General features: G+C 44.2%; 1 protein-coding gene across 2 annotated transcripts in view; it reads right to left on the bottom strand.

The window, feature by feature from the left end:
- SRF (serum response factor) overlaps positions 1–15,717 on the bottom strand; it is a 157,211-nt gene that overhangs the window by 36,182 nt on the left and 105,312 nt on the right. For both annotated transcript variants that reach the window (XM_030195700.1, XM_030195701.1), the window contains one exon: positions 5,719–5,838. In XM_030195700.1, coding sequence (XP_030051560.1) covers positions 5,719–5,838 — 120 coding nt within the window. The remainder of the gene's footprint in view (positions 1–5,718; positions 5,839–15,717) is intronic.

The raw sequence follows: 15,717 nt of genomic DNA, 5'->3' as shown, positions 1-15,717 counted from the left end.
GCGCTAGCAAAGGACTTTGCTAGTGAAGATTCCGATTGGAGGGGCTGCCGTGGACGTCACCCATCAGTGAGAACAAGCAGCCTGCTTGTCCTCGGAGAATTACGTACTTATGTAAGCATTACTTGTTTAACTGATCTTCAAAGAAGCTTAGAAATTGGTGCAGACTCTTGGGTAGTACTATTGGATTTGAAAATAGCATTCAATATCATAACATTTGATTAATCATTTGAGACACTTCAGTATTACTAGCAGTGTACTTCCATGGTTGGTTGTTCTTGAAGACCAGAGACAGAAAATGCAGACAAGATTGAGAAACCTAGTTCTTGGAAACTAGGCTATGGGGCAATTCAGATGCCAATACTGTTATCTATCCTATTCAATGTTCATGCTTAACTACAAGGTGCTTTGATTTTGTCAGCAGGTTTAAAATATTTAATATATACAGATAAATTTAATGGCGATCAGGAATGGGGAAATAACCAGCTCATGACTACCAAGAAAGTCAATTTGCTTAAAGTAAATTGGAGATTGGATAAATTCCTAGAAATTTAAGTTAAACCGGCTTAGAACAAATTCAGGATAAAGCGAAGAAACTTACCTGTTGTAGGTATTCTCCGAGGACAGCAGGCTTCATATTTTTACAAGTGTAGGACAAGCAGGCTTCTATATTCTCACAAGCAGATGACGCCGATTCGCGTTGCTTGGTCCAGCTTTTGCCATAGTAAAAAAGAGCTTTGTGGAAGCCAGTAAGACACAGGAGACACTCTCTGAAAGAATTCTAGGCTTTCAACTTCCAAGCTGTGAGCTAGAGACGAGAGTTTGAGATGTAGAAATGACCCCTCATTCTGTGTGCTAAGGGTTGGAAAACACTCCAATCTCCACAGTTCTTCGGAGGATAATTTCAGAAGAGGGAATCATATCCATCGGGGCCAGTACTACACGATCAGAATCATGGTTCTGCGGTCACGCTCAAGTTTCAACAAAGCTTTTCCCACTAGAGGTATCGGAGGATATGCATACAGAAGACCTGTTTCCCAATTGAGGAAGGCAGCATTCGACGCTAGTGTGCCGTGGGTCTGAAGCCTGGAACAGAACTGAGGGAACCTTGTGGTTATCTGAGTAGCCAAAAAGATATATCAAGGGGGTGTCCCCTGCTCAGAAGATCTTGCGGGTTATGTCCATATTGAGAGACCACTTATGCGGTTGCACTAACCTGTTTAGCCTGTCCAATATCTAGGCTTAATACTAAATTAGCTGAATTTTCAAACCCTTATTACATCTTTAATTCTTCCCTCTCTCACACAGCTACCATGTAATCTGGGCCTTGCAAAGTGAACCATGCAAACATGTTATGCTTTGATTACTGTAATTCTTTTTATGTAGGACTGAAAAGAGGGTAGCGGGTCTAATCTCACAGAGTGTGGGATGTGGAATAATACAGTGGGGGAAATAAGTATTTGATCCCTTGCTGATTTTGTAAGTTTGCCCACTGACAAAGACATGAGCAGCCCATAATTGAAGGGTAGGTTATTGGTAACAGTGAGAGATAGCACATCACAAATTAAATCCGGAAAATCACATTGTGGAAAGTATATGAATTTATTTGCATTCTGCAGAGGGAAATAAGTATTTAATCCCTCTGGCAAACAAGACCTAATACTTGGTGGCAAAACCCTTGTTGGCAAGCACAGCGGTCAGACGTCTTCTGTAGTTGATGATGAGGTTTGCACACATGTCAGGAGGAATTTTGGTCCACTCCTCTTTGCAGATCATCTCTAAATCATTAAGAGTTCTGGGCTGTCGCTTGGCAACTCGCAGCTTCAGCTCCCTCCATAAGTTTTCAATGGGATTAAGGTCTGGTGACTGGCTAGGCCACTCCATGACCCTAATGTGCTTCTTCCTGAGCCACTCCTTTGTTGCCTTGGCTGTATGTTTTGGGTCATTGTCGTGCTGGAAGACCCAGCCACGACCCATTTTTAAGGCCCTGGCGGAGGGAAGGAGGTTGTCACTCAGAATTGTACGGTACATGGCCCCATCCATTCTCCCATTGATGCGGTGAAGTAGTCCTGTGCCCTTAGCAGAGAAACACCCCCAAAACATAACATTTCCACCTCCATGCTTGACAGTGGGGACGGTGTTCTTTGGGTCATAGGCAGCATTTCTCTTCCTCCAAACACGGCGAGTTGAGTTCATGCCAAAGAGCTCAATTTTTGTCTCATCTGACCACAGCACCTTCTCCCAATCACTCTCGGCATCATCCAGGTGTTCACTGGCAAACTTCAGACGGGCCGTCACATGTGCCTTCCGGAGCAGGGGGACCTTGCGGGCACTGCAGGATTGCAATCCGTTATGTCGTAATGTGTTACCAATGGTTTTCGTGGTGACAGTGGTCCCAGCTGCCTTGAGATCATTGACAAGTTCCCCCCTTGTAGTTGTAGGCTGATTTCTAACCTTCCTCATGATCAAGGATACCCCACGAGGTGAGATTTTGCGTGGAGCCCCAGATCTTTGTCGATTGACAGTCATTTTGTACTTGTTCCATTTTCTTACTATGGCACCAACAGTTGTCTCCTTCTCGCCCAGCGTCTTACTGATGGTTTTGTAGCCCATTCCAGCCTTGTGCAGGTGTATGATCTTGTCCCTGACATCCTTAGACAGCTCCTTGCTCTTGGCCATTTTGTAGAGGTTAGAGTCTGACTGATTCACTGAGTCTGTGGACAGGTGTCTTTCATACAGGTGACCATTGCCGACAGCTGTCTGTCATGCAGGTAACGAGTTGATTTGGAGCATCTACCTGGTCTGTAGGGGCCAGATCTCTTACTGGTTGGTGGGGGATCAAATACTTATTTCCCTCTGCAGAATGCAAATAAATTCATATACTTTCCACAATGTGATTTTCCGGATTTAATTTGTGATGTGCTATCTCTCACTGTTACCAATAACCTACCCTTCAATTATGGGCTGCTCATGTCTTTGTCAGTGGGCAAACTTACAAAATCAGCAAGGGATCAAATACTTATTTCCCCCACTGTATGTGGAAGGAGGGAAGAGCCCTCAGACAGGTGGAATTCCAGCACAATTGCTGACAATACTCGTATTGGAGTATCACCTTAAATTAATCATTGGACTCAGACCCACCTCCTCCCTTCATGTGGACATATATCTTTTTATGAATTTTTTAAGATCTATGCTATACTGATGGGAGGCTGAGACTTCAGGGGGAGCGGGGAGTGAGTGGGTAGGACTCCCCCGGGTTCTCCTGGGAACAGTTGATGGATGTCATTTAGAAGGGGGCAGGTTTGGGTTGATTTGGGGGGGGGGGGGGTGAAAATGGAAATTACTTGACATTGACAGAGTTACTGCTAGTTGCTTGTTGTATTAGTGTTATAGTTGGTTGCAATTCCTGACTGTATTATATCAAGCATTATATGTAAAAAAAAAAAAAAAAAAAGAAGATTTAACCATAAGATCTATGCTATATCCACTGTGAGTCACACACCTTAAAGAACAGTAAAAGCATCACTTAGCTAGGTGCAGCTTCGGAAATGGGGTTCCCCGCCCAACGGACCCGTTTCGCCAGAGGAGCTTCTTCAGGGGAAAGCGAACACCCAATCTGGCCGCACTGCTGAAGCGGCAATACAGAAATCATTTGAACAAACAGACTCAAAGTTCAAAGTCGGGCTGGAATTGTGCTGGAATTCCACCTGTCTGAGGTCTCTTCCCTCCTTCCACATCCCACACTCTGAGATTAGACCCGCTACTCACTGATTTTTTTGTATCCACAAATTATAGCGGAGTGTTCCCTTTTGTTGCATTTGGGACTGAAAAGAGGCAAAATACTAATAATGCAACTCATCTAATATATGGCTTCATGGCTGGTGTTAAAACTTAAAGAAAAAGGATAATTATTCCAGCATGAAAACAGCCTAAAAACCTGCACTGGAGCCTGGGGTGGTGTAAAATTGCATCTTTCATTGTAAGTCAATAAAAAATAGTGCCACAATATCTGCCAGCATTTGGAACTACAATGTTTGAAAAGAGTGCTTTATTTTAAACAGGTGTATCACTACACATTCAGCTGAAGTCAGCTTAGTAGAGACAAACATCTTTTCATATGTGGGTCCTGACCAAGGCAATGCTATCCCCAGAGAACGGAGACTGATGGGAGATGACCTTGGCTTCAGTTATATAAAGCTTGGCTAATTCTGCTTTGGAGTAATTTTTTTGTACATCACTGTTCCATCATTTTACCTGACTTTAAACTTAAGAGGATCTGAACTTGCTTTCAACTGATTTTGAAGAAAACATTTTCATTTTATTTATAACTAGGAAAAAATGCCCGTTTCTGAGCGGAATGAAACGGGCGCTAGCAAGGGGCCCCCTCCCTCCGTCCCTCGAAGCTACTTGCCTTGTTCGCTGTGGGCCGTTTCGGCCCTCGAGTGTCAATAGCTCCGCCCTCGACGTCATGACGTTTTGACGCGAGGGCGGCGGTGCAGACACTCCAGGGCACACCGGATATCTCGGGCGCCTCAACTTCCGTGGAGGCTTCAGAACGTTGGGGTTGCCTTTTATATATATAGATTTTAATGTTAGTATTTTTATAATTAGTGTTGAGTTTTACTTTCATCATTTTAAATCTGTATGTTGCCGATCAATGCTCTATTAATGTATTTCAATAATTGTGCTAGTCCTTTTCTTTGTGGTTTTATGTTTTTCAAACACCTTGCATCTTCCTGGATATACTAAAAAATCAATTCAAATAATCCTGTAGTCAAGTCAATAACCCTGAAAGAAACCCATAAAGAATCAAATATACTTTGGCGTTAAAGAAAATATATATTTTTTTTAAATCACAAGTCATACTTATAAGTACATAAATAATGCCACACTGGGAAAAGACCAAGGGTCCATCGAGCCGAGCATCCTGTCCACAACTGCGGCCAATCCAGGCCAAGGGCACCTGGCAAGCTTCCCAAACGTACAAACATTCTATACATGTTATTCCTGGAATTGTGGATTTTTCCCAAGTCCATTTAGTAGCGGTTTATGGACTTGTCCTTTAGGAAACCGTATAACCCCTTTTTAAATTCTGCCAAGCTAACCGTCTTCACCACATTCTCCGGCAACGAATTCCAGAGTTTAATTACGCGTTGGGTGAAGAAAAATTTTCTCCGATTTGTTTTAAATTTACTACACTGTAGTTTCATCGCATGCCCCCTAGTCCTAGTATTTTTGGAAAGCGTGAACAGACGCTTCACATCCACCTGTTCCACTCCACTCATTATTTTATATACCTCTATCATGTCTCCCCTCAGCCGTCTCTTCTCCAAGCTGAATAGCCCTAGCCTCTTTAGTCTTTCTTCATAGGGAAGTCGTCCCATCCCCGCTATCATTTTAGTAGCCCTTTGCTGCACCTTTTCCAATTCCACTATATCTTGAGATGCGGCGACCAGAATTGAACACAATACTCAAGGTGCGGTCGCACCATGGAGCGATATAACGGCATTATAACATCCTCACACCTGTTTTCCATTCCTTTCCTAATAATACCCAACATTCTATTCGCTTTCATAGCCGCAGCAGCACACTGAGCAGAAGGTTTCAGTGTATTATCGACGACGACACTTCTACAGTTTCAGTTACACGTAAGTTCTCTCTTGCACATAACTGAAACTGCTCAGGCCCAACAGATGGCAAGGTGGAGGGAAATCCCATTACCTGTTCCACTGGATGAGGTCTGTATGAGGTCTGAACTGCTGTCGCTAGAAGGAGACGTCTGCTGTGTGGCTTGGTGCACCTGGATGGCCTGGACAGGAACCTGCTGAGCCACAGCACCTCCTGCAGAAATGCAATGGGGGAGAAAAGATAGAAGGGATAGAGTCATCCACAATAGCAGAGAGAATGGGAAGGCAAGTAAAAAGAAAAAAAAAACATTTGCAGAAGCCAAAACTGATTTAAAAAAATGTGCAATGAGGGAGAAGACAAGTGGGAACAGAATAAATCAAGTAAAAAGATACAAATAGGACAAATATAGAACATTACTACTTTTCAGTTTCTTTCTGGAAACAACTGTGCCCCTTTACAAGATACTATGCTTCCAATGTTCTATAAAATCTGAAGGTTATTATAAATTCTTAAGTAAAATATTACTTTATAGGAGAATGCTGAGAAACACTGTAGGCATAAAGTAACTGGAATCAGAAGTTCATCTAAAAATAGCTCTTATAAGCAGCATGTGAACAGAACTTAAGCCCCATTATGTCTATTGGCCAGTGTTTTCCTATTGAAGAACGGAGATCAGATCATGGCTAATGTAAGGAGAAATTAGGTCTTACCTGATAATTCTTTCTACTAGTCCTTCCCACTATTGCAGAACCTGTGGGATAGTTGTGTCCATCAACCAGCAGGTGGAGATAGAAAACTGAAAACTGAGCTGAGATCTCTCTTGCATCCAATCCAGCTGCTCAGTATTTATGTAGACAAGCAGTAAGGGAAACTCAGAACTCACATAACCATCTTAAACTCACTAACCTAACACTAACCAAAAGAGCAAACACGTGTGGACCTTTCATCTCTGGACAACTTGAGAACAAGAGATATGCAGGAAGCACCATGCAAGGTAAGAGTTGTTATCTGATCCATTACTTCGCACTGACTAAACATTTCAGAATCCTCAGGCGGGCCTCTGAATAAGTGGGAAGGACTAATGGAAAGAAAATGATCAGGTAAGACCTAATTACTCCTTCAATTACATAGCTTCCAATCTAGAACCTGTGAAATCCTGATGCCACAGCCCGAGGACTGAAGCCCCAGAACTGGCTTCCGAGCACACTAAAAAGTCCATCCTGTAGTGCTTGGCAAAGGTATGCAGCATCAACCACATTGCTGCCTTGCAAATATCCAGAGACAGTAAAGTAAAGTAGTCTCTGCCCAGGATGTTGCTTCAGGCCTCATAGAATGAGCTTGCAAAGCCTGAGGAGCCGGCTTCCCTACAAGCAAATAAGCTGATGCGATAGTTAACTTAAGCCATCTAGCAATTGTGGGCTTGGAAGCCATGAGGCCAAACCTCTGCTTACCAGTGTGTCCGATTTGTGAAACTCGTGACTTCAAGATATCTATTGAGAAGCTTCAAGGAACAATACTGAGCCTCCTTGTCCTCTCTGTGAAAAGACAGAAGCTCTACAGATGAAATGTTGATACCACTTTCGGAAGAAAAGGAAGGAACAGTTTGCAGGGAGACCCCCACCTCTGAAAAGCAGAGGAGATTCCAACAAGAGCCTGAAACTCTGAAACACTGTGCCAACAGCAGCCACCAAGAACAATGTCTTTAATATAAGATCTTTCAAAGCAGCCTTCCGGAGTGGCTTAAAAAGAGGCCTCTGAAAAGCCTGAAAGACTAAATTAAGGTTCTACTCTGGACACAGCAAACAAAAGGGGCTGTAAGCGGCCCACTCCCCGCAAGAACTGAACGATATATGGGTGAGCCTCAAGAGACGTCTACTGTAGATGGCCCCTAAAATAGGCCAAAGCTACAACCTGAACTTTTAGAGAACCCAACACCCATCCTTTGTGAAGGCCTGCCTGGAGAAATATTAGGATGTGCGCGATCTGATAAGTGAAGGGAGAAACACCAGCCCTCAAACATATTCCACACCCTTGCACAGGCTATGGATGTAGAGCGTTTCTGAGCCTGAATTAAGGTATCAATGACCGAACCAGAACATTTTCATCTCAACCAAGCCCTTTCAGTAGCTAAGCTGTAAGACCAAAGGGGCATGAATCCTCGAGTTCTGGACCTTGCTTCAGTAGGCTGTGTACCTGTGGAAGATGGAGAGGATCCCCGGTCCAGCAGTCAAATTAGGTCCATGTACCATGACCTCTGTGGCCAATCCAGGGCAATGAAAATTATTGGACGCCAACGTAATGTGATTCTTTAAACCGCGGCCTACCTTGGGCCAAGGAGGGAATTCATACAGTAGATGTGTCCCCTGCCAGGGCTGCAGTAGGGCAGCTATCCCCATCGAGCCCAGTTCTTCCGAATGGCTTAATAACTTGGATCCTTTGGCATTCCTTTTCATTGCCATCAAATCCAGAGGCTGAGAACCCCATTAGTCCACTATCAGTTAAAAACCCTGGCCGGATAGTTCCCATTCTTAACTGATAGTAAACTGCAGAGAAAGTCTGCATCCACATTCCAGGAACCAGCAATATGAGCTGCTGACAAGCAGAGAAGATTTTTCAATGCCTTACTTGCTGATATAAGCCACCACAGTCACATTGTCAGAGAAAACTTGGACTGAACACCCCACCAGAAAGGAAGCAAAAAAGTCAACCACCGAGACTCCTGTTCCATCCAGATACCCTGTGCCAGCCGACTTGCTGGCATCCATTGTTACCACCCCCTATTGTTTTATTAGAAAGGGAGCTCCAATGGTCAAATTCCTGGGTGACAACCACCACTGCATACTACTACCGAAGATAAATCTGTGGAACCAGCTTAAACCCCCTGCGTTCCATGAGGAAGATTCTCTCCCTTGCTGTGTCGAACAGTGCCCAGATACTCCAGTGTTTGCTATGCAGTTAAGACTGTTCTTCTCGGAATTAATTACCCAACATGACTGCAGAAGACAGACAGCTTTGTCCGTTGCCGCCACACACAAATGAGCCAGTCATCAAGATACAGGTGAACTGATTCCCTGGTGCCGAAGGAAGGCCACCATCACAACTCTTAGTAAACATTCTTGGTGCCATGGTGAGAGCAAAGGGCAAAGTCCTGAACCAAAAGCCCAGAACCGCAAAATGTAGAAATTGATACGGTGGTCATATGAGTATATTGAATTACACCTCCAAGACAAGAGGATGTTGATAAATTCCATATCCCTTGAACTGAGGCTATAATTATTAGGTGTTTGAGATCTACAACCAGACAAAAAGGTGCCTTCCTTTTTTGGGACAATGAAGTAAGACAAAGTATCTGCCTTGTCCCTGTTCAGCCTGGGGAACTGGAACAATGGCCTGGTGTGCCAGCAAGGAATCTACAGTGGCCTGAACCTTGATTTCCTTTTGACAATGAGGCTGCAAAAAGAAAGCAGCAACCAACTTGTAACCTTCTGTAAGAATACCAGAATCCGAGGAAGTGACATCACCACCTGAAATGGCTGCCTGAGCCACGAGCTCTGATCAGCCCCAAGCAATCAGGAAACCCACTGCATAAAGATTTAACAAGTGCGACTGAAAAACGCATGAAAACAGCGTTTAAAGCTAGGGGTAAGCGATATATGATGACTTCAAAAGCCCCAGCAGTCGATTTACAAACTTTCGCATATACAGGCCCAGCCACGAGCTCGACTACACCAGCCCCCGAACATCGCCAGCCCGAATCCCGAGGGGGAAGTCCCTCGCCGCTCTCCTCGTCGTTGTTCGCTACGGGGGAGGGTCGGGGCCCGGAGGACGCAAATATGCAAGAAATCCGGGGTTGGTTACAAGAGATAAAAATGGAGATAATTACAGCAGTACGGGCGGACATCGCTGCGATGGGGGCGGAGCTACGTGGAGAAATAGGCGCGCTGGGCCTACGAGTAGCCGATATAGAAGACCGCTTGGATGAGCAAACGGAAATAATTCAGACACTCGATTCCCAACAACGTGAGGCCCGGCACGAAACCCAACAAGTCTGGGATAAAATAGAAGACCTTGAGAATCAAAGCCGCCGATGCAACGTGCGATTTCGTGGTCTCCCAGACACACCACACTATACGGATTGTGAGCAGATGGTTCAAAAAATCGCGAGTGCGCTGCTCCAGAACATTCAAGTTACAAGAGACCCTGCTACAATTCAGCTGGTGCGTGCCCACAGAGCCCTAGGAACTATAACATCAAACCGCCCAAAGGATATTATCGCATGTTTCAGCGATTTTAAATTAAAAGAACAGATCATGCAGGCATTGCGCTCCACGCCAGGATTTGAATGGGACTCGTATCATATTGAATGCTACCAAGACCTGGCTGCGGCTACCTTGAAAAGAAGGGCAGAGCTCCGGCCTTTCACGAGATTTTTGGCAGACAAGGGGATTAAATATCGATGGGGCCACCCCTTTGTGTTGCGGTTCTACAAGGAGGGGAAGAAGTGCCAAATACGAGATATTGCAGAGGCAGCGCACATCTTTCCGGAAGCAGGCCCCAGCGGAGACATTAATACTCCCAGGAAACGTGTATCATCAATTGGAGACAGACCAAGATGGCAGCGGGTCACAGCGGGAAAAGGCCGGCTACAGCGGCAGCACTCTGACACTCAATTAAGAAGGCCTGAAGATAAAGCAAAGAAATGACTAGAGGAACAGACACAATAATGTTTGATCCCAGCCATAAGTTGCAAGAGAATGACTGTAAGATTGAATCTTGTACTGTGATGACCATTTGCTATATATATATTTCTATGCGAAATAAGCGCCTTTCAGTTGCGCATCTAGCATTAATTTGCTCTAAGCAGTGGGGCTCAAATTGTTAATAGATAATATGTTGGGGGGTGGGTCACTTCCCTCTATGACATCCTTATGTTTTTGTTACAGGGATGTCTTAAAAGGGGATGGGAGGGCAAGGGAGTTTTTAGTTGGGGGGAGATTAGCTCAGATTCAATATTACTTGAAGGTTAGGGAGCAGGACTCTCAAGAGGGGATAGATCAGAGGATTGGGAAAGGAAGAGGGATAGAAGAGATTGTCACACAATTGAGATGAGTATTGTAAATTGCATGACCCTTAATGTAAAGGGACTTAATTCCCCAGGAAAGAGGCACCTCATGTTTCAGGAGATAAAACGTCTCCATGCAGATATAACATTTATCCAAGAGACCCATTTACTACAGAAGGCAGAGCGTTTGTGTAGTACTATGAAATCGCAGCAAGTATTTTTTGCATCATGTCTCACAGAAAGAAAAAAGAATGGAGTCCTGATAGTATTATCTCATAAGTATCCCTGGCAGGTGCAACGAGTAGTAAGGGACAAAGGGGGTAGATATCTATTGCTGATTGTAAAAGTAGAAGGGGAGTTGCTGACACTCTTAAATATATACGCTCCCAATGATCAGCAAGGTGCCTTCTATTCGGACCTATCAGTGCTCCTCTCCAAGCATGTTGAAGGGACCCTTTTAATGGGTGGTGATTATAATCTCACGCTACAACCAACACTAGATAATTCTACACAAGGGGTACGCTACTCGCAAGCAGATCGATCCCAATTGTATAAATTTATGAGGCAATGGCAACTATTAGACATTTGGCGACACAGAACCCCCCAAACCAGAAGTTATACATTTTATTCAGCTGTACACAACTCTCATTCCCGCATAGACTTTTGGATGGGGCACCCGACATTACTGACAAATGCTGTTAATATTCAGATATATCCGAGGACGTGGTCAGACCATGCTCCAGTTGTACTTGAGCTGAAATTGAAGGTAATGAGTCCTGAGACACCACAGTGGCGCTTTAGTGATAAATTATTAGCAGACCCAGTCATAGCTGCCAGGATAGAAGCGGATATTAAAGAGTACATTGATATCAATGATAATAATGAAGTATTGGCTGGGATCCTCTGGGAAGGGTGTAAGGGGAAAAGTTATATCCTTACAGATCCACCTAGAACGACAGGTAAGAGCAAGGACCCAACAAATACACGCGGAGTTGAGGGACCTCACCGATCAATCCACTGGGCGACCGGGGGCGGGAGATATAAACCACCGTATGCATACACTGCGGACGGAGCTTAGGGAAATTCAAATGGCAGAGATAGCAGAGCACCTTCAACGGGTGAGACAAGCTCATTTCGAATTTGGGAATAAAGCTTCACGATTACTAGCATTTAAGTTGAAAAAACACTATACCCATACACAAGTACTCTCCATCTTCAATAGGGAGGGGAAACTGTGCATAGCACGAGAGGATATCAAGACAGCCTTCTCAGACTTTTACACGGCCTTATATAGAACGGAGGGGACTTTAGATGCGCAGGAAGCCCAGAGTTATCTTGCACGAGCGGCGCTCCCCACACTAACAGCAGTGGAGGCGGAGGCGCTCTCTGCCCCTGTCACATTAGATGAGGTGGCGTGGGCCATCAGTGACATGCCTAATGGTAAAGCCCCGGGCCCAGATGGATTCACAAACAAATTTTATAAACGATTTAGCAAGCTTTTAATCCCTTTACTGGTTCAAGCATTCAATGAGCTTGACACCCAAGAGGAGTTATTTTATACTTGGCGATTAGCAAATGTAGTAGTTTTGCCTAAACCAGGAAAGAATCCACAGTATTGTAATTCTTACCGTCCGATCTCCTTGTTGGGATCGGATTATAAGCTTTTTACTAAGATACTGGCTAAGAGACTGCAAAGGCTCATGCCGAAGCTGGTACAAGAAGACCAGGCGGGATTCATCATGGGAAGGCAAGCAATAGATAATATTCACAGGGCACTCCACTTGATTTATGAGGCAACCAACACCCGACAGCCAAAGTTGCTTCTTTCTTTAGACGCCGAAAAGGCATTTGATCGGGTCAATTGGGCCTTTATGTTTGCAGTACTAGAACAAATGGGATTTACAGGTCGATTTATAATATGGCTTCAGTTATTGTATACCCGGCCATTGGCAGTATTGAGAATCAATGGATCCAACTCTGACCCGATAACATTAGAGCGTGGGACCCGCCAGGGCTGTGCCTTGTCTCCACTGCTGTTCGCTTTAACAATGGAGCCCTTGGCCCAATGTATACGTCAACACCCGCACATACACAGTCTTAAGGTGGGGCCATCTAGCACACAAAGTCATGCTATTCGCTGATGATATTCTATTAACAGTGACTAACCCAGGCGAGTCCTTGCCATATATATTACAGGAACTGAATCAATATGGCAATATGTCTGGGTTCCGGGTAAATATTGATAAGTCTGAGGCCTTGGGATTGGGGCTAGCGACGGAGGAGGAAGCCTCACTGCGGCAGCAATTTCGGATCAAATGGGTCCAACGGTCTCTCCGATATCTAGGTATTCAATTAACACCCAAAATTTCGGACCTCCATCAAGTTAACTTTCACCAGAAGCTTAAAGAATTTTTTCGAGATCTTGACAGATGGGAGGGGTTAGAATTATCTTGGTTGGGACGGGTGGCAGCCATAAAAATGATGATTTTGCCCAAGCTTTTGTATTTGTTCCTTGCATTACCATTACCAGTACCGAAGGGATTTTTTCGACAGCTTAACAGAAAGGTTTTCGCATATATATGGCAGCATAAGCCGCCACGAGTGCGTGCGGCTGTTATGTACCAATCAAAAAAAAGAGGAGGAATGGGGGTCCCAAATTTTGCTTTATATCATCACGCAGCACAGCTGCGAGTACTAGCAGAGTGGAGCACTGGTAGTACTAAGTCATGGGTCCAAATAGAACAATACTGGATGGGACTAACAAACTTACGCTCTATATTATGGCTACCAAAGAGCCAACTTCAGTCTTACATTAGGAAAGCCCCACTAGCAGTGCAATACCCCTTGCAGACATGGTGGGCGGTCAGGCAAAGGACTCTCCCCAACAGACTACACTTTCAACAGATGACAATAAAAACTGCCCCGGGAAGCCCGCTGGGGATAGACAATCCGCTTTATGGCAAATGGGAAAGGAGGGGTCTTATCACACTAAGCCAATTGTGGGAAGATGATCAAGTAATACCATTTGAGGAGTTACAGGAGGACTATGGATTACCATCCTCCCATCTGTTTCATTATCAGCGTTTTAGAGATTACATAAATAGGAAGGCAAAGACAGAACTGGTTTTGGAGGAGGTAGATATAGAAAAAGCAATGAGGGCGGGCAGTCATAGGGGATGTGTATCTCGTCTATATGGGGCTCTGCTTGCTGATCAGGGCCCAATACAACATTATATACAACGATGGGAGCGGGATTTACAAATAACCCTAGATAATACTCAATGGGACAAAGCTTTAGAACAAATGTTACATGCCTCTGTCTCCAGTTCCCTCACTGAAAACAGCTATAAAATACTATATCAATGGTATTATACCCCAAAGAGATTGGTAAAAATGTATGGGAAGGGGTCTGATCAATGTTGGAGAGGGTGTGCAATGGTGGGGGATATGCCCCATATTTGGTGGTTTTGTCCTAAGATTCAACTATATTGGGCGGAACTGATTGATACGTTCGCCCAAGTGACCGGGGTGCGATATCCAGCTAAACATGAGATATGCTTACTACATATTCGCCCACCTGGAGTTCGACTTTCCGACCATCGACTTACGTCCATATGGTTTATAGCTGGGAAAATAGCATTGGCGGCAGCTTGGAAAAGTATAATGACACCACCGGTGATTCGAGTGATACATAAGATGGACTATCTTTACCAAATGTCAAAATTGACAGCCTTGAAATCGGGACATAACACAAAATTTAATCTGCTATGGGAACGATATCGAACATGGAGAGGGCACAATGGGATAGATCTTGATGCACCCCACTTGATTGTTCCTAGACTCTGAAAGTGGAATGATCGTTCTTAGTAATACTAACCTTCATTAATGAGTAAGGTTTATGTTAGGGTAGAGGGGTAGGGATGAAGGAGGGAATCTGTTATTTCTTCTGTTATTTGTTATGTAAGTTTTACATATATGCTATGTGATTGAGACATGACTATTGTTATATATTGTTATTCAAAAACTTTAATAAACATAACAAAAAAAAACAAAAAACAAAAAAAAACAAAAAAAAAAAAAGAATACCAGAATCCACTGGTCTGACATGATTTTGACCTGCTCCTCCTAAAACTCCTGAAGATATCCTTACCACCAGAAGACGACAAGAGTGGACCAGCCTCACATCATTATGAAGCTCAGAAGGCATTGGTGCTCTGAAAGCGGGGCTTCTGATGATCAGGCTAGTACCATCTGCTGTCTTGAAATCCAGATCAAGAGCCTTCTGAAGATGGATGACAAGAGGCTTTCAGCTTATCCTCCAGCAACCGTTGTGGCTTAGTTTCCCCCAGTTTTTTCACCAAGTTACTGAGATCTTCTCCAAAAAGCCACTTGTTCTGAGTTTAACACGACTGATGCCGCATCCACTGCCCAATGCCGCAACCAGAGTTGCCGATGTGCCATGGCAGCCAAAGACAAATGGAAGAAGTGATTAAACTTAAAAATGAACAGGCAGTCCTTCCAATGAAAGAAAGAGGTCCCACTCAAGTGCATCAATGGGAGGTCTGCTCAGCTGGTTTTTATTTTGAGCAGTCCAGTAGAGGACTTTCCACTGCTGGCTGGCTGGCTGCCTGCCCCCCCCCCCCCCCCCCAGCTCAAAGTCTCCACAAGTCTTACCCCAGATGATAAATGATCAGGACTGATACGCTGTCTCATAATCTCATAAGTAGTAATTAGGCCTTACCTGCTAATTTTCTTTCCTTTAATCCCTCCAGACCGGACCAAGATTGGACTGATGGGTTAGCCCTGGCCATATGACACTAGCCTCAGTATTTGACTGACAAAGCAGAAAAGAAAGAGAGAACACCCTACTGTGCACTGTGAAATCAAAGCAGCCACCAAGCACTCATTGAATGTGCTTAAACGGCGAAGCCGTGTATTAGAGCTCACCAGCAACTCTCACCAGAGAAGTGGTATGGCCCACATAAAATGTTATATATATAATAAATAGATTTTTTTTAATACCTATAAAC

Source organism: Microcaecilia unicolor, chromosome 3, assembly GCF_901765095.1.
Source record: "Microcaecilia unicolor chromosome 3, aMicUni1.1, whole genome shotgun sequence".
In the NCBI taxonomy this organism is placed as follows: Eukaryota; Metazoa; Chordata; class Amphibia; order Gymnophiona; family Siphonopidae; genus Microcaecilia; species Microcaecilia unicolor.
The sequence above is the reverse complement of the archived record's forward strand: the minus strand, read 5'-3'. Positions and strand labels throughout refer to the sequence as shown.